Here is a 21676-nt window from a genome sequence, read left to right as displayed (position 1 = left end):
CTTCCTGTTAAAAGGGAGTTTTTCTTCCCACTGTCAAAGTGATTGCTCATAGGGGGTCATGTGATTGTTGGGTTTTTCTCTGTATCTATTATTGTAGGATCTACTGTACAATATAAAGCACCTTGAGGCAACTGTTGTTGTGATTTGGCGCTATATAAATAAAATTGAATTGAACTGAATTGAATTGAATTACTGCTCAACCCACAAAAGCATTTTCCTTACAAAGCATCAAGCATCATTTAATCTGCCTTTTCCTCGGCAGCCCACAAGGCTGCCCGCTGGGATTGGAACGATGGGAGAGGCGTGAGTTTCTTAAAATGGGCTCATTGAGTCAGCACGGATAAGATCTTGGAGAGGCTACGGCTGCTGTGAATACTGATCTGTGAATAAGATCTCTGACTGCAGACTGGATACATCTCGGAAGGGCTAGCCCGGAATAACATCTCTGGGCGCAAAATTGGATGACATCTTGGGGAGGCACACTGCCGTGAGTTCTCAGAAATTGGCTCCTTGAGCACAAGAAATGACAACATCACAGAATCCAAGTATGGCGAAGCTCGCGGCTCTCCAACGTGAGATTGAGAGACCAGTGTTGGACTGTAGAACTGCTTTGAAATTCATATGAGCTGTTCGCACTAAAGTAAAAAATACCATCACTTCATGCGGATACCCTCTCAGCGCCAGCTGCAAGGCCGGAGCTGAACAAAACACCCTGATAACGACTGTGTTTAGTCTGTTCCTTCCCATTCCATGCATCACCCTCCCTACCCCGGATCGAACGCCACCTCCAACGCTTACCTCCCCTCTGATGTGGACATCGGGTCAGTTGGAGGCGAAGTCGAAAGATTGCAGCGGTCCCAGATCAGATGTACACACTGGAACTCTTTCCCATGTTGCTTGTCTGTGTTTATTGTGCTATGGTGTGTTGATATCTGTGCATTCCTGTATTATCCTTTTGTGTTACACATTTCGATGTTTTTTTCCTCGCTACCTAGCCTGACCTGTCTCCCCAATGTGATGTTTGTGTATTGTATGTACGGTCGGCAAGGTCTGTCATCTCGGTTGTGGGCAAAAGACCTGCAACTGACAAATAAAGGCTATCTCATCTCATCAAATCATATAAGAGGTCAAACAGATCATCAGGCTACACCAATAATTGTAACAGAATAAAAGTCATTATTTTGATAATTGTGTCCAAACTTATGTTTATGAAAAAAGAAAACAGTATAATATCAGTACACTGGTGCTGTGAGTCTAATAGCAGTATGTTAAATTAGATTTATATTTTATGTAATGACTTGACATTTTGCCCTGCTATTTAATCAGCACAAACTCATTTCTTTCTCTCTCTCTCTCTCACACACACACACACACACACACAGGAGCTCAGAGTGGGCCTGGAAGTATGCTGGCTTGTGAGAATCATCATTTCAGACCTCTTAGCCTTAATTACAGAATGAAATCGTGCAGCCTTTTGAAGCATGCAAGTTACAGTCAGCGTTTTTCTGAGTCTGGTTGGCTACAGAAACATCCACTCAGGACGTGTTTTGCCTGTAATGACATTAACAAGGAGGCGGGCTAAGGTTAGTGAGCTAGCTGTAACTTACCACATTCAGGGGTTTGAATGAATTAACAAACCTTATTACATTTTCTCACAATAATATCATTGAATTTAACAAAAGTCCTTTGCAAAAATAATGATAACACACATTGAAAAAACACAATCACTAAGTTTCACAATAACGAAAACCACAATTTATAAACATAGTGGACATATTTGTTTAAAATCAGGGATGTCAAACTCATTTTACACCGTGGGCCACTTTAACCTTAATTCTGGTTGTGCAGGAAGCAGCACAGCGGGCTGGACTGGAGACTTTGGCAAGCTGATTCTGCCCCTGGACCATACATTTTTTAACCTTAAATGCTCTTCTGTGCAGTGTTAGGTCTCTTTCTGCCTTATTCTATTTATGCTCACGAGCCACATTGTTAGGCCTGTTTAGTTGCTTGTTAATGCAAATATTAAATTAGCCAATCACATGGCAGCAAGTCAATATATTTAGGCATGTAGACAGAGTTGAGATACGCTGCTTAAGTTCAAACTAAGCACTAGAATGGGGAAGAAGACAAATTATTTGTCTTCTTAGTAACCATGGTACTTAGCACCATGGCTGCTGGTGCCAAACAAGATGGTCTGAGTGGCTCAGAAACCACTAACTCTAACTAAAGAATGGAAAAAGAGAAAATATCCACCAAGTGGCAGTTCTCTGGGTAATTACAGAGGTCAAAGGTGAATGACCGGACTGGTTAGAGCTGATAGGAAGGAAACAGCAACTCAAAGAAGCACTTGTTACAACTAAAGTCATCAACGGGAAACTGAGGCTACAAATCACATAGAGCCTAGTGTGATGAGTCTTGATTTTTGTTGCAACACTTGGATGGTAAGGTCAGAGTTTGCCTCCCTTGTGTCAGTGATTCAGGCTGCTGGTGGATAGTTTCTTGCTGACCATGTCATCCCATTATTACCACAGTGTACACATCTTCTGACGACTGCTTCCAGCCCTGTGATCCACCATCCACCACAAGTCCAGATCATCTCAAACTGGTTTCTTGACAGTTTCCTTACAGTCACATCTCAAACCCAAAAAGCACCTTTGGGCCAATCAACATCGACTGTGTGACGTTGTTTCATTACGTCAATACAAACCAACATCTCTGAGGAACGTTTCCAGCACCTTATTTCACCTCTGCCATGAAGAATTCGTACACTGAAGGCAATAGGGAGGCCAACCCAACAGTAATATGGTGCACCTAATAAAGTGACCAGTGACTGTACATAATTTTATCTAACCCTGTTGTTGACAGTGTTGTTTACCCGTTAAGTTTTAGGTATTCACTCATCTTTCCATTTATATACATTTTGCAGTATAATATCTTATGTAGCCACCTACAGAAGATAGTGCCTCTTTATTACACCTAAATATTGCCAATACAGTTTCATATGTTTTTGCAAATCCTAGGAAGAATACTAATTTGACAAATCCTGACAACACACTATGTTATTGTGATGCATTTTAGAGGCGTGAGCAGGCGAAAGATTCCAATATTTGCTTTAAGGGGAGGAAAAAAGATTTATTAACAAAAATTATATTTCAGAGTTAAGAAAGATGTTCTGACAGCAGAATACATTTGCACTCCTTCCGGTTTATTGACACTTTGTTTTACAAAAACAGTTATGAGAGAATGCATAGTGAGTCGCACTCACAGCCGACTCATCAAGGACAACATGGAGCAACACAACAAAGAGCGTCAGGAAAAGGCAAAAAATTTCAAGTGATTAACTTAAAAAACAAACAAACAAAAAAAACCTCAACAACAACACTGTTTGCAGGTCTCCCGCCCACACAATACAACTGAATGACACACATGGGAGTCTGATCTGGGCAAGCGCTCGCAAAAAAAACAAAACAAAAACCCACACACACACTCACTTGTACATAATGCAAATGTGTGGGGGTTGAGGAATAACAAGGGAAGATTGGTTCATCTGACAAATAACATGAAGAGATGCTTTGAAATGCACATGTACAGGGTCACATCACCCGAAGTTTAAAAAATAAAATAAAATGTACTCATCGTTAGCACTTTTACGCTCCAGATTTTTAGGAGTCAGGGGGAAAAGATTTTCTCTTATTTGAGCGAAATGAGCCTTTAATCGGGTTAGGTACAATCAGCTCACACTATCTGTCCAGTCTTCAAAATCCACGTGAGTGAAGCCAGCACCGTGATACGCAACTGTCCGATCGCTACTAGCAGCAACAGATCACTCGTGGATTTGCACGACATCAAAAGTGTGTGCTGATGGTACTGTATGCCACACACACACACACGCACACACTCTGCACTTTAACACAGAGTCTAAAGAAGAGTCTAGAGCATCCTTTGTGCGTGCTGTAAAACCAAGAGCTGAGCGGTGAAGTGTTTGGATAAAGACATCTGAAGGGCGAGCCCGTGGTCATAAAGCGAATTGTGCGTTGTTAGCGTAATGGGCTGAATCACCGTTTAACACACTCACTCTATGATGGGAGGATCACAACAGGAGGAAAGTTAACGGGATAAATACAATCACAGCAAAACAAAAACAAACAAACAAAAAAAATTGTAATGTTTAAACAAAGATGCCACAAAAAAAAACCTCAAAGGTTTCCAAAGAAGACATAAAACACTGACCCTCTGGTCACACTCACCCAAAAAAAGATTTTTCCAACAGGTTGAAAACGACTGGAAAAAAAAAATCATAGGGAATCAACAAAAACAAACTTCTTTTTTGTTTTTAAACTGCAGTTAATTAATGTGTGTTTTATGACACAGAATATTCCTGGCCAACCTCCTCCACGTGCTGGCTAAGCTGTACAACAAGTGTTCCAGTGTAAACTCAAGAGGATTGTCCTCGCCTGGAAAACTAGCCTGGATTTTCCAGCTAAGGGGAAAAAAAAAAAAATTATAATACAATGAGATGAGCACTATGGAGAAAGAAAAGCCGCTATTGAACAATAACGTTTTCTGAGAGAAAGGTAACAACTACCAAGTGCTCCAGTAAAGAAAACACACTACACGTCTGCATCTCGACTAAATTGGCCCGACAAATACAATCACGTTAGGTAGTTATTTCATATATTTATCTGCATCTATGCCGCAGTCTGTTAAGCTTAGTTACCTCTACTGTTTTTTACTTCACACCATGAACCACAGCAGCATTTAGAGCGGTGGATTATACTGTTGTTTAGTTTGGTGAGTTTACAGAATTGAATCATTTGGATGATATCAGAGTCCGTGTGAGGGACGCTGAAAACCAGCAGGTGACTGCATTTATCTTCATGATATGTAAAAACGGTGACTGAGGGCACCTGAAATCAAACAACACCAGTGTATGACTTGACGTTTTGTTGTTCTAGATCAGCCAGAGATGCATCTCCAGCTGCTCAACAGTCTTCACACAAGGCACGTCTTTTTCCATCCACCTCCCTCCACCCCTCTGTGAGCCACAAACCCCCGATTCCTCCTCGCTCTCAGGACCTCTGTGATGCACATCGAGATGAGCTATCGACTTCGGGGCCTTTGTATTCTGCATTTCTGCTGCTTCTCTGAGGGATATGTGGAGTACTATGCACTAGAGCTAAACTGTTTTTAAAAGAAAGCGATCATGAGGATTGGATCTAAGCTTTTTACTTAAGATGCTTCTATGCTCACTCGGTATTACGGAGCTTCATTATTAGTAATGTTAAGAGACAGAATATACTGGAAGTTAGCTTCTTTCTTCATAAGGAAGAAAGTTTACGTCAGAATGGAGAAAAGGATGGAATAAAAGTGAAAATAGGGGATCTACTTCTTTGCCACTGCTAAACCTCGATGCCCAAACCAACGCAAAGATCTTTCTCACACTCCTTCTTCGTCTATACAACAAAACTCCAGACTTTTTTATGAACGACCGCTCGTGTTGTCTTGTGTCACCAAGACAGCAGTTGAGGTGCTGTCTCTGGAAGCAGGCTGTTAGCTGTGCTAGCTGGTGTGCAGGTGCTCTGGGTCTCCTTTCTCCAAAGGAGGAGGGAGGGGGGTGGGGTGGGGAGGCTTTAACCGTTCAGGAGGTAGACTACCAGCTCGTAGGTGCACATCATGATGCCCGTGTTGGGTATCTGGCGTACCAGGTGGGTGGTGAGACCGCGGTACAGGGCGCGGAAGCCCTCCTCTTTGGGCACTGTCGTTAGAGTCTGGAAGAAAGAGCGGTACTTGGTGCCTTCTTCGCGTAGTCGCGTGCGAATCACTTCTGCAAATTTGAACAAGAGAGAGGGTGGGTAAGAGAACATAATGGGGGGTGATCAGACATCCAGATGAGAACAGCTAATAACAGCCTCTCACCGTGAGGGTAAGCAATAGATGTGGCACAAGTCTTGGAGGTGGCAGCAGCAAGCATCATCCCCACAAAGTCTGAAGCATCTTTTGTCAAATCCTCCTCCTCGTCCATATTCTGCGGTGCCTTGGCCTCCTGGAGGCGCCGTTTAATGTTTTCATAGATCACAAAGTGGATCACAGTCTCTGAGATGCCGGCGTAGGATGCCGACATCCCTCTGTAGAAGCCCCGAAAGCCGTCTGTCTGATACACCTGACGCACGCACTCGAAAGCGCTCATCCTTCGCTCGCCTCGATTCCTGAAAACACAAGAAAAATGGAGGGATTACAAGCTGTGTAGTATACTGCTTCCTCTCACTGTGTATTTGGAGAAAAAACTGCTCTTCTTCAGACACTTTAAGGAGGGATGAAGAGATATTGTACAGGAGTTGCATTTACAGAGCACAGTATGTAAAATAATTAACAATTCCAGCAGCCGCTCAGCCTCTTATTGGTTACACCAATGATATCAAGCTCAGAATCCTGGATGACTTTCAGAAAACCTGACCTCTGACCTTGATGTTGAGTCACTGAGATTCAACCTCAGAGATCTTCAGTAGACACACCTGTGGTATCAATTTGAAAATCCTATAGTGACTCGTTCTCAAGTCACAAACTTGGGTGTTCACGCTGCCCAGCCATCTGCCCAGCGAGGTGATGACAATGCCACATCAGCTTTTCATGGCTCAGGTGTAACCCCCCCAAAAAACAAACAGAACCCCCCCCCAAACCCCTAAATGAAAGAAAACTGCACACAGTTACTAAGAATATAAAACATAAAACAGGGAGCTGAGCCACCTGACTTCCACACAAATGAAATTTAACCTTTGTCCAGGTAACATTACTCAACAAAACAAACAAAGCCACCCGTTTACAGAACAAAAGCAAAGCTCCTGCAAAGATGGACTCCTCGATTACACTGCAGAAGATACAAAAGCACAGGATTTGTCTCCAGTTCACCGTTTACATTTACACTGAAAACACATTCGAGTGTGTAAAGTGAAAACTGTTCTATGATCAACGAAACGCATGCCAATTAACCTTTAGTCAGTTTGGCAACGTTTTGCATAGCAAGCCTCGTGGGAAGGGCACGAAAACACTTAAAGCTAAATGCAGAGCATTGATAGGATCTCTTTAAATTCAACCAATATCTAAACAGACAGCTCCTTGTTCTTAGTGTTTCAGAGTCAGATTTACAAGTACTTCTAAAACCTACTGTACATCTAAAATAAAGGAAAGTCAAAGCCTGAAGCTTTATGGTTATAAAAGACAGACCACACCCAGCCAGGCGAGCTGCACGAGGTCCAAACAAAAGCAGCGCTCGTTCAGTAGAACTGGTTTCAACTATGAAGGAGGATTCAGAAATAAAGATAGCAACATGTTCTTCAATGACAGCGAATATCTGTGTGGTGACGCATATCAGAGCAACAGACAAAAAAAAAAAAAAAAAAAAAAAGCTACATGAAGTGTTCACCTTGCATCCAGCTGTAGACGCGTCTTTATGAGCCATATTGGATTGGTTGCGGTGATGGCTGTAAAACCTAAAAAGGGTAAAAAACACAACAAGGTTACTCTTCTAGAAAATTAAGAAACATGATAAGCTAATTCTCAAGATGCTAACAGTAAAGTAAGTATAAACAGGTTCTTTTAGTAAAAAAATAAAATTAAATAAAATTAAAAATATATCAAAGCCACAAAAGCAGGTAGCCCCAAGTAGAGGGGAAACTGCATGTTATAAGATGTGTATGTCATGCTAACAGCTGTAAGAAAGAGAGAAAAACTCCATCTTATCCAATGAGCTAGGTGAGAGTTAGAGAAAGAAGAACCAGACATAAGAAGAAGCACAGATCTGTGGCGAGTACTCACGCAGACCAAAGTAACTCCTCACAGATGCAGCTAGAGACCCCTGGTGGTGCGGGGGTCTCATGCCCTTGCGAGAGGAGAGCTACGGTAGAGTAAAAGCCTAAAACAGACACAGGGCTTGTGTGTTTGCGAAAAGACCCGGCATGCAACCATTCAAGATCCCATTCCCACCATCACCCCGCAGGATTTAACAAAATGCACAACGTCATGTGAAATCTCACTCACACTCACACACACACAAAGACAGCAGAATGGATATGACGGGGGAGAACAGCTGTTCATTGATTGAAATAAATCCCCTTACATAAAAATAACAGTTTAATGCGAGAGTACTGCAAAACTACAATGCTGCATGGATACCTGCAGTTCTGAGGGATTAAGGGATAATAGGGACGGTTATGCTCATTTTCAGCTCTACTAGAAAAGCTCTGCATTATCTTATTATTTTTACTGAGCCTTTCTGCAGCTCCTCAACCATCATATCCAAGTGTGTCAAGCAGAGAATCATCTGCTAACAATTTATTACAAACCCTAAAACTGAAAACACTCTGCACTGTCTATTATACTTTACACTCCTATATAGAGCCTCTTAATGTCATCTTTCACCTGACATTCGGATTTTTACTAGGTTATGCAGTCTATATTCCATACATCTTAATATTACTTAATATTTGTATTTAAATGTTAGTGGTAGGGAAGGGAAAAAAACCAATACAGCATAGTATCGCAATCTTTTGCATGGTGATATTATATCGATACATGGAGAGCAAATATTGCTATTTTATTAAAGAAATTAATTTCTTTTTTATTAGTCCTTTATTTATCCAGGTAAAAAATCTCATTGAGATTAAAAATCTCATTTCCAAGAGAGACCTGGCATCATGGCAACAAAAGTCACATAGTGGGAATAGTACTGTGGGAATACTATAAACATACTGTGGGAATAGTATAAACGAGGAATCATCGAATGCACAACCATCCTGAGGCTTAAAGACTAGCATCTACGCTTACTCTTCCTGCTATCAACAGCAGAACACTGCTCTAGCCTCTGCTATGTGTGTTGCGTAAAGATGAGATGACTGTTAACACCTCGTCACCTGTCACTTCAGCTCTATGTTGGTTGCTGCTGGAGGGAAATGTAGTGACGCTGACCTTGACTGGTTTGCTGAAAGGTCTAAGTCATGGTGTGCTATAAGTGGTGTTACTGTGAACTTTGGATTCACCCAGAAACACAGTGAAGCAGTCTGACTGACCCATATCATACAGGTTTATTATTCCCAAAACAATCAGCCACTTGAGAGCAGATAACCCACCCTGACATGCAAGGCATCAGAGAATTGTGGTGTGGTATTTAAATCTGACCTCATAACACATTTAATTTAATCAGCATTGCAAAGGGAGCCATACACACACAGCAAATAGTAAAGAAACATAAGTGATGCCTGTAGGATTTTCCTACAACCCCTATTCCATAGAAGTTGGGACGCAGTAAAATCGAAATAAAACTGAATGCAATGCATTTGAAAATCTCAGAAATATGCACTGATTTCCATGACAGAATCATCCCTGTTTTTACTGAAGTTCTGTCTGTACATCCAGTATTGATTGTTCAATGTGCACGGGGATTTCTTTTAGAGCTCTTTTAGTGATTTTATATACTGTAGATGAGATATTTAATGTCTGATTAACAGTATGATGACATTTATAGACACCGTTTCCTGGAAACTGGTGAAAGGCTGTCCCCCTTTATTTAAAAAAAATGCTCTTCATCATCATGCTCCAATCATGTTACTGACCTATTGCCAGGTAACCTAATTAGTTGCAAAATGTTCCTCCAAATGTTTCTTTTTAGTCCAATTGACTTTTACAGCCTTCTGCTGTCTTCACCCAACTTTCTGGGGCATGTTGCTGCCATCAAATTCAACATGAGCTAATATGTTTGATAAAAAGTAAAATGTCTAGATTTGAACATTTCATGTCTTTTTTTATGTTTTACTGGGAACAGTATTTGGGTTGATGAGATTTACAAATCATTGTATTCTGTTGTCATTTACATTGCACACAACGTCACAACTTGTATGGGAACGGATTTTAATCAAACTCTATAAATCTGATACAACATTAGTTTTACCACTTTAACTTTCATGTAACATGAATATTTGTGGAAGCTTACCAACACTGAAGAGACAAGATCAATATGCTCACAACATTAGAAACAATTGCTATTTTAGGACACGATGATGCATGTCTGTCTGATGCCTTGGAAACTAGTTGCATAAAACACCTCTAGTTTTCTCCTTCTTCTTCTTTTGACATAGGAATTTCTCCTTAGCATTTTATTTATTTAAAGAAAAAAACGTAGGCATTTACTGCAATGAAAAAGACTTTATAGACGTAAAACTATAGTTTTTAAGGAAACGATATGGATGTGCATTTCATATTTGCAGTCTGACCTTTATTGCACCACCAAATTAGTTTAAGAATGAAGAGATTATATTTGTGCTGGATAAAGAAAAAAAGAAAGCACAAAAAACAAAAGCTAATTTTAAAAACAAAACAAAACAAAAAACACAAGTGTGCCAAAACCTGCAGTTCCCACATTGGCCACTTGAGGCTGGTTCCAAAAGTGAGTCATTCTTCACAGACTCCAGTGTTCAAATGTACAAATAAACTGACTTATGGTTCTGGAAATGTGACATGAGCAGACTGCATGCCACTGATTGGCCAGTCAATGGCGTAACTCGATGACTCATGAGTGCCACTCTCTTACAAAAATCAGAAACGCCATTTTTGAAATCCAGCAACGAGGGAAACGGCTACACAAAAACAACACAGTGGTCCCAGAGTCTGAAAAAGCCATACGCTGAGCAGCAGGTATTGCATCACTATCCCCCGCTGTCATGTTGTTTGTTGGATACAAATGACGCCATGGACTTTCGGGCGCGTTGCTATAACGACCCTATGCATATTAAGTGGTACTCAATTATTATGGAAAATGACTGAAACCGAGTACAGTAAAGTTGAGTTGAGTAGAGTAGGTACTAGTAGTCTTTTGTACCACCACTGTGGGGATTCTTTAAGTTTAAGACTAAGGCAAGAAAGTTAAAATCTTAAATACATAGAAGACTGTAAGAAAAAGACTTGAGAGTGTTTTATGCAACTAATTTAACTTTGACTTTAAAAAAGACTTTTTTGCAGACATGTAGTTACCTGCCGTTCCAGCCGACACCATGTGCACCTGTGTGGAGTCAGGTTCCAACACGCCGTTCAGTTTCTCTTTGGCAGTGGAGTAAGCAGCAAAGTAGATTGCTCTATTAGTAGAAAAGGAGGACAAAAAAAGGAGGTCAGCATGTGTTAAACTGGAATGAGGCAAAACAAGTTATATATGCCATGTTTCTGTATTTCAGTGCACAACTAATTAGTCTGAGCCACTGCCTCCAGTAGCAATACAGCTCATCAATTACACTGCATTAACAAGTGTACAACTGCCCTCGTGTCTGGTTCAGTTTAATGGGGTTTAAAAATTCATTAGGTGTAAAGCCAAGAGCAGAATTAATATTCTCAGCAAATCAGCCTAGTTGGACAAATAAAAGCATGCCTTCCTTTATTTGCAGTAATTATCTTTAGTTGTTTTCACTAATTAAAATGGTCATAATGATGTTCACACTTGTGCCTAAATAGGAGCGCTGCTTTTGCTTTTATTCCAGTAATGGCACTACACTGTGCGCCATCTGGTTCATTTGTACACCGGTTTGTCAAATGTGCTTAGTCAGACTTTTAATGATGTTTGGAGTTCATCCGTCACATTGTAGTGCGAGTCTTTGCTTGTTTTTCATTAAATCTCCATCTGTACTCAGGAGTCCTCTTTTCCTTCTATTCCTCTACCTAACCATTTGTTCATATAACACTAACAAAACACTTAGTGTACGCTTAGCACTGGCACCTGCTTCCGCAGTACTAGCTGCTGCCCACTGCCATTAGTCACCACTTTGCTTCTCTCATTACCAGTCAGAGCGGTTAATGAAATGAAACTATTATGGCAGTTGGTTAGAAGTTTTCCCCAGGCTTAGACTCTGTGAACACGTCGCCATGACGTCAGTGGTGCACAAACTGCTGAGAATGCCATGACGATGAATGGCTCCTTAATGAGTGTGGATCCCTGATTCTTCTTCGTCACCAAGTAACCTCAGCAAATGTTGTAGTAGTTACAGAGCACAACTGTTTTTCACAGGCTATGGAGCTGTAGACTTTTTACCAGACACTTAAATCAACATTTCTCTAAAGCACACAGTATTTTTAGTGCTCTTGATTCTTCAAGGTTGTCAAAAACTATATGAGCTTATCATAGCAAACTGTGTAACAATATAGACAAAAATATCTACAACAGCAGCAAGGAGTGCAGAAGATGATTCAATACGCCTGCAGTCGTGTAGCTTACTGTGTGCACATGGATCAATCTACAATCAGGCATGGCTGTAAAAAATTGACCTGCATAGAAATGATGCCAAGAAAGGCCTTTGGTGTCAAAAAGGAACATCAGAGGCCAAATACTTGGCCACAGTAACAATAAATTTTTTTTGAGTAGATCAAGGACACCTGTTCAAAAGAATTACCTCACACCAACTAAAAGAAGGTGGTGGAAATATTCTTGTCTAACAGTCATTAATTCACCCATGAATTCGGAATTATAATTAATTATTAACCAGTAAACGTATGGACACATGTTCAAAAATTGGCAGCTGAAAATAGCGGGATAATCATCATCTAGGAATGACTCAGAAAGATGAAATGGAGGATTATGGATGGTCAAAATAATAATGCAGGAAGACAGTGAGAAAAAAGATAAGAATAAAACCATCAGAGCAAACCATTTGATCTGTTCAGCTTGACTCCACAATGTTTTGAAACTGATAACAAATAATGATGATAGAATTAACTATAACTATTAAACTAGTACTTGACTAACAGTCTCTATCTGCCCCTCATTTGCCGGCTGTGGTTCAGGTGGTAGAGCTGGTCGTCTACTATCCCGAGTTGCCCCTACTGCATCAGAGTGTGAGTGTTTGTGATGTTAGCTAAAAGTGCTTGGATATAGATAAAAGCACGGTTTGATGTTCCAGGATCAATATGGCAACTGACCAGCCATACTGTTGTGATGTCATAGCTTTGCAATGCGGTGGGAAAAGTAACAAGAAATGGCTTTATAATATAATAAATATATTATATGCCAATATATAACCACATTATATAAATATATGCCAATATAATAAATATATTATCACGTTAAGTTTGCCGTTAGCTAACTTCTAATGCTAACTGAATGCTCAGACAACGTGATTTTGTTGTAACACTGATCCTGGACCTATGTTATGATGATGCATGAACAAAACCAACACGGGTATATCAGGTCGTGCTTTTGTACATAATGCTAACAGTAAGAAAAACACAACGTATTAGATAACTTACCTGGAAGGTGCCACACCCACCAAATTTGGCCCCAAGCCTCTGAAGAGAGATCGAGGTCCCTCTTTCGCCAATATCAATCTGAACACACACACACACGGATTAGAAGCAACGTATTGCAAAAAACTCCAAGGTTATCTGACAGAAAGTCTTTTCCTAAAGATGCTGCCAGTCAGACAATCCCAGAGTGCCAGCCCTATTTATAGTCATTACAGTTTTGTTATGCCCCCCTCACCACATCACCAACCCAGACCCTCTGTGTGGAACCTTAACCTAGTTTCAAAGCCCTAAAACAAGCAGGCAATCTAAGAATAGCAAAAACTGTCACTCCAACACTTGGATTGTTGTTTGTAATGAACACCGCAAGGTCTAGGGGGACACACAATAAAACACAATGTCTCAATTTGTTCCCAAGGATTAGTAGCACTCCACCACTTTAAAGAGTGGCAGCACCCAATGTGCTATGCTGCAGGTTGTTTTCATCCAAATCAACATGAGATTTACAAGTAGTAATAATTAAACTAGAGCCAGAAATTGTGATATGATTTTGCTCATTTCTCAGTCTTTGGCAACAGCTTCCAAAAGCTGAAGAGTTTCAGTCTCCAGTCATGAATCAGGTCTAATTACTGGTGTGCAGTTTCAGCTTTAGTTAGCAGGGGTAGCCAGGTGTTTTCACACAGGCCTGCTTGACCGCACCCCTTCATCTACAGCCTGCAACATGTCAACAATGTCTGTACTCAGCGGCAGCTGGAGAACATATAAAACATGAATAAGTTAGGAATACACTACATCCTGCAGAGCAAAGCTGCAGCTGGCAACTCCCATATGACTAAACTGGAAAGGTGGCATTGTGATCAAACACACTTTTTTCAGAGTAGCATTCGTTCCTCTTCTAAAGTTGCCATGCTGCTTTTGGGTTGCCACAATGGGTTTGGTTTTTACATCGGATGCTAATGAAACCCTAAATTTGGGATTTGTGTCTCATTCTGGGACTGAACCAGGGATCATTAACGTGTTAGTCCAATGTGTAAACCACTACACCCTCTGCCTAAATCTGTATGGTATTGCTGTGACTGTCATAACAGATACTGCGACTGATGATTAGTTTCACAAATAAAATCACAGATAAATAAATGGTAACAGTTGGATTTGCTGTGAAATGTCCTCTTTGACTAAAGCAACTAGTGTGTTCTCCTGTGTGTGCCTCTCCCAAAGGCTGCTATTGAGGAGTTGTATTTCAGGGAGAGAGTGGTTTTGCCAGGAGGGCACTGGCCAGATTAAACAACCTCTCGGGGAAAGCACAGACCACTGAATACACATGTGAACAGCTCCACTCATTTTAGCTCAAATAACTGTAAGCTGCTAATTCAAAGCAATGCTAACATTATGTACAATGTCAAAATATGCTCTGTGTGTATGTGTGTGACATGTTAAAAGATACCCACTTGAGACAATGCAGGGGGCCCGGTGGAGACACACGGGCCACGCTGGCCCCATTGACAGTGCTGAGCTGAACCTCAGACACATAGAGGGCGATGGAGGATGACTGAAGACGGGTCTTCACTACTTCCAGAGGACATGTCAATATGGCTCCTACGGTGCCCCCACATCTGGTGCAAAAACAGAGAAGGCTGAGGTGAGCCAGCAAAGCACAACAGATAAAATCGGCACAAACAGTTCCTGTATTCTTTACCAAAAGATCCGCAAAGCGTTGCCTAAACGAATCACCCGGTGTGGTGAGTGGAATTCTAAAGATCCCAGGCATGTAGACAAGAAAAAGCACAGTGTTGGGATAGAAAGCCAGCCAGGAATGCTTTGTGTTTCTTGGGAAGTAACAGCATGCTCCCATTTAGCACCACACCATATTAAAATTCCTAGATATGTGGATTTGAATAAACTAGGAAACAAATAGAAATACTTCTGTTTTTTAGCAGGCTTCAAAGTCAGGTCCAGCCAGCCCCACTTTGTATACATCATGTCATACATCAGGACAAAGATGTATCATTAGTTTCTCTGAAGCATAAGTAATCGTATATGTTTGGAATACTATAAATTCTTCCTAATCAGCTGCCTCTCCAGTGAGCTTTTCAGTTATACCCCTTGTTCTCCTTTGCAGCATCAATTACACTGCTGTAGTGCCATGTGAACCAGTTCTCCCCTAGCTGCCAGTTCTGATTGGAATGACTCGTAAGCTTATTGGATCTCAAGATCACAGTAGGATCAGCACTGAAGTCAGAGTCACTACAGCGACCTGGTTAGCCTGCCAGAGAGGAAGCTGAGAAAGGAAACTGCCAAGAGTAGCCAGTTTGTAGCAACTAAACGTTTAGAATTACAACAAGGGGATTTTGTCAGGCAGATTCAAATATAAAAATAAATCTCATTATACTTGAGTGGCCATTAATATCAGAAAACTAAGTGCAGAAAACATTGGAACCCTGGTTTAGATCATCATGGTTAGAAGAGGATTCTTAGAACAGTGTAAATGTAGTAATACAGCTTGGTTATTTCAACCAATGGCAGCTAATTATGTTTCACAGAAACTAAAGGCTACCTCATTTTATGTGTACAAAGCTAACGCTGCAGTCTTAGATCATGGGGATGCACAAGTTAAATGTATCACTTTTTAGTATAATTGTAATGAAACTGAATGTGAAAAGAAAACTAATATATCATTGATGTTCTAAATGATCTTAATGCCTACACCCTGTTCATTGCAATATTCGGGACTCCCATGCATTGCTAATTTTGAATTTTTAAGACAGACTTTTTTTAAGCATGAGGTACAATAGATAAGGTGGCTAATATATCTTGTAAACATACTGTTATTTATTTATTTATTTTTTTACAGTTTTTACAAATATTCAAACCATGGTTTAAACCATGACTTTTACAATTCACTCCAACTGCATGATGTACAGGCAGAAAGACCAACAGCATGTGTACACACTCCGATTTTACTGTACAACGTACAGTCAGGTACGAAAAGTAAAACAAACTGCATCGACAAAGCACAAGAATATTATCTACATGAACTTGATAAATAAACTGAGCCTAACAGGACTGTATTGGTCAAGTCCTGTTAGGTTTAGTTTAGGCTAGGCAATAGCAAAAGAATTGTAAACAGCAGTTATCTACACTTAAAGTTAATTTTCAACTGATACCAAAACAGAGAGTGTGTGTGTCTGTGTGTTAGAGACACACACACACACACACACAGATAAACAGGGAAAGCAAGTCCCCAAAACACAGTTTTTAACAGAGGTGATATAATCAAGAGTCAGATAATTACTGTATATAAAGGGAAAGCAGGACATCAGAGACATCATACGACTACAGCTTAATATGCAAAAACTGACTCCTTTAACAAGATAACACCCACTCAACATGCTCAGGCCTACAAAAGCAGAAGAACTCTTATTCGTGCTTTTTTAAAATATGGTTTAGTATGCCAGTGTAATAAACTGCTGCATGTTGTTAAAGAGAAGCAAAGAGCTTATTTAAGCTGATAAATGATCCCTTTGCCCATTTCTAGTGCTGAAACACTAGTACTGTGTTTCACTGTGTACCAGGTCAGTGTTTCAGAGGGAAGATGAACGTTTCTGCAAAATTCACGGATCTGCAAAAATACAGGATTGCTGATTCACACCCTTTCGTAACAGTCCCAGGCTGTGATTCGATCATAGTTGAACGTGCTATATACCGAATATGCTTTGGAAAACGAGTTTGATACAAGCCTATAGTTAAGATACGCTGACATAGTTGAGATGTCACTATTTCGAGTGACCTTTACTGGGAGTCTGCCCACATTTGTTTTGCTGCACACAAGGCGCACAGACGTTTAAAGACGGAAAATATTTTCCTGATCGTAGCTATAAATAATATATGATAATACACAACTCTGACGAAGACTTCCGAGTGTTCGTAAAAAGCCATTTCATTCATACATTGAAATGTCATTGAGAAAACTGCGAGTGCACATACGTGAGGACAAGATTAGCTGACATCTGACAGTGATGCAAAAAGTTATCTCTGGGTTACCTTTACGCAACTACCCAAAGCCAAAAATACACAAAACATCAATACAGATATCGCTTAATGGACAGCTACAGCGTCTATAGCGATAGCAATTAACTCACGGTGTGTGGCTAGCTAGCCCCGCTCTGACGACATAGGAATATACTCACCCTCCAGCAAACAGATGAACTAAGGTATCTCTTTGACTCATTGTGGATCATATTCGGGAACCGTCCACGGGGCACCACACAGGGGGCAACGGGAACGTAAGTGAAGAGACGGGGGAATGTCAACCCCGTCGTAGCAAGCAAATGTTACTCAGCAGGTCTGTGTTGTGGTGGAGGTCAGCTGCGTGCTAAAAGCGAGGGTAACAGCTAACTTAGCTAGCTCGCGCTAGCTGCCACGGCTAGCGGGAGTGCGTTGGTAATGGCAGACGTCAGGGCGACAGGACAGCGTCTTCTCCTTTCTGAACGGGACACTGCTTCACCGTAAAAGTGTGCGTGTCTTTAATGTTGTCGGGTAATTCCAGTCTTGTGGTAATAAGATCAACTGTGGACTACACTCGACCTCCCTCCCGCTGACGTGCTATTGCTTCACTGAGGAGCTCTGCGGGTCACGTCTCAATGTTTATCGTCGAATGGGAAGCCGCAAAACAGAGGAGCCGATTGGCTGAGGGATCCCGCGAGCCCGCCCTGTCACTATTCTTTCACGTGATGTCGTTTGAGGGCAGAGATCGTCACTGGCCTCAGAGAAACGAGCTGGGCTGATGTAACATAGAACAGACACGAAACGAGGCTGATCTAAAGCTTTTATTTGGATTCGTTCAGGTTACAGTAGGACACCAGGATAAAGCACTCACATAAACGAATACAACGGCTGAATACAAGTCACAGCATTTAGTTGGAGAACTACATAATCACGACTCCTAAACTTTATATCAGCGGTCCACAACCCCCGGGCCTCGGACCGGTACCGGTCCGTGAGTCGTTTGGTACCGGGCCGCGAGAGTTGAGGCTCAGGTGTGAAATGTATAGTTTTCAGGCTTTTATCGGTTTTCAGCGTTATTTTGTTATCGTTTTTATCGTTTACTCGATTTTCCTTGGTCTTTTCACGTGTGTTATGAATAAATTTTCTTTTTTTCGGTACCGGTACTAGTTTTATTTTGTTGTATTTATCCGCGACACCTTAAAAGCCGGTCCATGAAAATATTGTCGGGCATAAACCGGTCCGTGGCGCAAAAAAAGGTTGGGGACCGCTGCTTTATATCATGTAGTAGGCACTAGTAGCATATATAGTTCCAGTTTGGATTTTGTTTATGCTCAGTTTCCACCAGCATTGTGTTTAGTCTCGATATTTAAAACTCCCACCGCCCGAACAGGGACTTGAACCCTGGACCCTCAGATTAAAAGTCTGATGCTCTACCGACTGAGCTATCCGGGCTCTGGAAATGGTAGCTTCAACGTATTTAATTCTCCATCAAATCCGTAGTTCAACTTCTAAAAACGAAGCTCCCTAAAAATGTAATAACACCTAGAGTAGTTTTGTAGTTACAAAGATTTATTATTTTCCATTTTTTTAAATGCAACCATCTATGCAGTAATTTTGTTAGTGTTGTGATCACAGACTGTATATAAAATATGTTAAGTAACCACAATAACCTCAGCTCGCCTTTTTAATGCTGTGTTCCAGATACCTCAGAAGCAGTGTTGGGTGTAACGCGTTACTAAGTAACGCATTACTGTAATTAAATTACTTTTCTACTGAAAAAGTAGAGTAACTGATTACTGTTCATTTTTAAGTATTTTAATTACAGTTACTTACAATGTACTTGTGTTACATTTTAAAATAATTAAACTCGCTGAATCATTATTTAATTTCAATAATTTATTTTCTAAAGGTTAGTTGTCATGACTGAGGACACAACACGTTGATAATTTAGTGGCTTGTCAAATAAAAGGTAGCCATGATCCAAGCCTTTTTGGATAAGTGAAATCACGTCACAATTACCTGTTTTGACACTTACTATGCCTATCAAGCATTCACTGCTGGGTAGCAGCTGTTATGTGACACTTCATTGTATCGAACAAGCAAAGAATTCTGAAAAATGTAACTTGTCAAGCCGCATTCCAGTAATCATGTAGCTGTAGCAGAGTGCTAGTATGTCATGTGTGTTACATGACAGGTTATTATTTTCACATACACAGAAGCTCAGTGCTGCTACCAGTGGTGATTCAATTGTAAAAAAACAAACAAAAAACAACAACAAAACCTACAGTATATCACTATATATATATATATATATATATATATATATATATAAAATAACACACACATGAACCTAACTCTGTGGGCATTGGCTATCAACTCGTAATCACAACTCTTTAGTACATTCTGAATAACCTGTTTGTTTAACATATATTCCTTATGTGACCCCTTAAAGTTAATGTAAGATGCCCCCAAACCCACAAGATAGGCCCCTTCTAGGTGTAGGTAGTTAGACGGGTTCCCAGGGTTTAGAGGCTGCTAAAGGTGGTTTGCGTCTTCTCTGGCTGTAATGCAGTGGCTATGTTATGCAACTACTAGACTGGATCCTGCAGTCTTTAAAAGAAAGGGCCTTCTGTTGCCACTGATGTATGACATGTTTGATATGATGAATGCAGACGCGGGGAAAATGTTGCTCCACTATGGACTCATTGGATCTCAATCCAGTTTGGATCCATGTGCAACCCAAATATTTCATACAGAGTTTCTTTGTGCATTTACTATGGGCAACTGTGTGTGTGTGAGTGTAGGGGGAAAAGAAATAGATAAACTCTCGCCAGAGACTCAAATGAGGTTTTCCAATTTGGGCAGCAGAATAAAATCCATACGCCACTTAATTTCATAATTAGAGATGAAGCTGAACTTAAGGTCAGATCATGTGCCCAAGTTTCTCGTGTAATCATGTTACTGTCTGACTGTTAAAAGGGAGGGAGGGGGGGAACAAAAGCAGTTAGTTTTCTTACATCTTCTGGACACAGAGGAGCCCTCTATCAGAACTGCACTACTCATATAGTATTTTTGTCATAACTCAGTTGTCATGTACATGACAATATATGACGTAAAACCACAGAAACCTTTGTAGGACAATTTGCTCTGGTAGCCTTTATGAGATTTTTATTAGTATAAAATCTAAAACCAAATCTCATATGTTGTTAAAAGGAAAAAAACTATGTGTAGAGCTGATGTTCACTGAGTATTAGCTGAAAAAAAGATTACATTCACTTCTTTTAATCTTATTATTTATCTACTCTTTAATTTGCAGCTTACGGTACGATCTGATAAGTCAGTAGCTACAGCCACACTAATGGTTTTGTGAGGCTGCGTCTTATGTCAACTCTCAAAATATATTCTTTCTTAAGGAGAACACAGGAAGTGACAAGTGACTTATCGAAAGTTGAAGAACTCAGAGTCTTAAGTGTGGAATGCTTTACACCTTCATTCACAGTGGTCACACTTGTGGCTACGTAACAGCTATGTTAGAGGAGGATACTTTGTCAGTAGAGACAGCGAGCTTAGTGCTAACTAGCTTGCTAACAGTGGCACATTTTTACAGTTGCTGGTGTTACATGTGTTGGAATAAAATTATGGTCTTTACTTAAGAAGAACTTCATGTTATGTAAATATATCCTTTTCCTGATGTTCTCAAAGTGTGGCAGCTACCATGAATTTGTGATCAGACAAACATTTGTCATTTTATGCAATTTAGAAAAGGGATTTTTATTGTGACATGCATCAGGCAAACTTGCACATGGTGATCAGCCATGCCATCCCATGCAATGAAGCTCCCAGTGCATAGCTTTTGTGCCGATGTTAATGCCAGAGGTGCCTCAGCACTTCACTCTGTAACTTTATGTGGTCTGAAGCTTTGTGGCTGAGTTGCTGTGATTCCCAAACACTTCCACTCTGTAATGAATACCACTTAAAGCTGATCCTGGAATATCTAGGAGAGAAGAAATTTCACAAACTGACTTGTTGCAATGCTAGCTTAAATCCAGTGAGCCCTTTACAATGACTCTTTCTTTAACAAAAAATCACAAACTGCATGAGCAAGTGTTTGATTTTGTGACACTGAAAACACTTGAAATCAAAGATTATGCAGTGGGGTCCAATTTTTCTTCTCCATATTGTGTATTTTAGTTTTGGTGAAACTAGTGAGCCAACCTATGTTGATCTCCCTGAAGCCATCCAGCTATAGTAACCTGCCTTGCCTCCAGCTCCCTCAATTTAGTGATAACTCAGTCTAACCAATACTGTCTGCAACCTATTTAACTATCTACTGTACTGCTCTAATGATACACAGTAAGGTAGTTAAACCATGATTCACTCCGCGTGGGTTCTTATTACTACC

The 21676-nt window shown here is 40.5% G+C and overlaps 1 protein-coding gene and 1 non-coding gene across 2 annotated transcripts; both read right to left on the bottom strand.

Annotated features, from left to right (window-relative positions):
- Positions 1 to 4118: 4118 nt before the first annotated feature.
- LOC102784004 (solute carrier family 25 member 36-A-like) lies at positions 4119 to 17905 on the bottom strand. The gene is made up of 7 exons (XM_087850764.1): positions 17457 to 17905; positions 14718 to 14882; positions 13276 to 13353; positions 11020 to 11120; positions 7421 to 7487; positions 5917 to 6206; positions 4119 to 5824 (listed from the first exon to the last, which is right to left on the bottom strand). Exons 1-7 carry the CDS (start codon positions 17495 to 17497, stop codon positions 5631 to 5633), a joined length of 936 nt encoding a protein of 311 aa, XP_087706890.1. The 5' UTR covers positions 17498 to 17905; the 3' UTR covers positions 4119 to 5630.
- Positions 17906 to 18653: 748 nt separating this feature from the next.
- trnak-uuu (transfer RNA lysine (anticodon UUU)) lies at positions 18654 to 18726 on the bottom strand. The gene has a single exon. It is a non-coding gene; the product is annotated as a tRNA-Lys (tRNA).
- Positions 18727 to 21676: the final 2950 nt, after the last annotated feature.

The sequence above is a fragment of the Neolamprologus brichardi genome, chromosome 14, assembly GCF_056152115.1.
Source record: "Neolamprologus brichardi isolate AB-2024 chromosome 14, ASM5615211v1, whole genome shotgun sequence".
NCBI classification, from domain to species: Eukaryota; Metazoa; Chordata; class Actinopteri; order Cichliformes; family Cichlidae; genus Neolamprologus; species Neolamprologus brichardi.
Note: the sequence above shows the minus strand (reverse complement) of the source record. Positions and strands in the feature narration are given on the sequence as shown.

Excerpts from the sequence above, each read along its gene's own strand:
- LOC102784004 (XM_087850764.1), bottom strand. The coding sequence starts at position 17,497 with ATGAGTCAAAGAGATACCTTAGTTCATCTGTTTGCTGGAGG. Across the intron at positions 14,883-17,456 it reads GTTCATCTGTTTGCTGGAGG|ATGTGGGGGCACCGTAGGAG; the intron begins GTGAGTATATTC and ends TTTTTGCACCAG. Across the intron at positions 6,207-7,420 it reads CGTCTACAGCTGGATGCAAG|GAATCGAGGCGAGCGAAGGA; the intron begins GTGAACACTTCA and ends TTGTGTTTTCAG.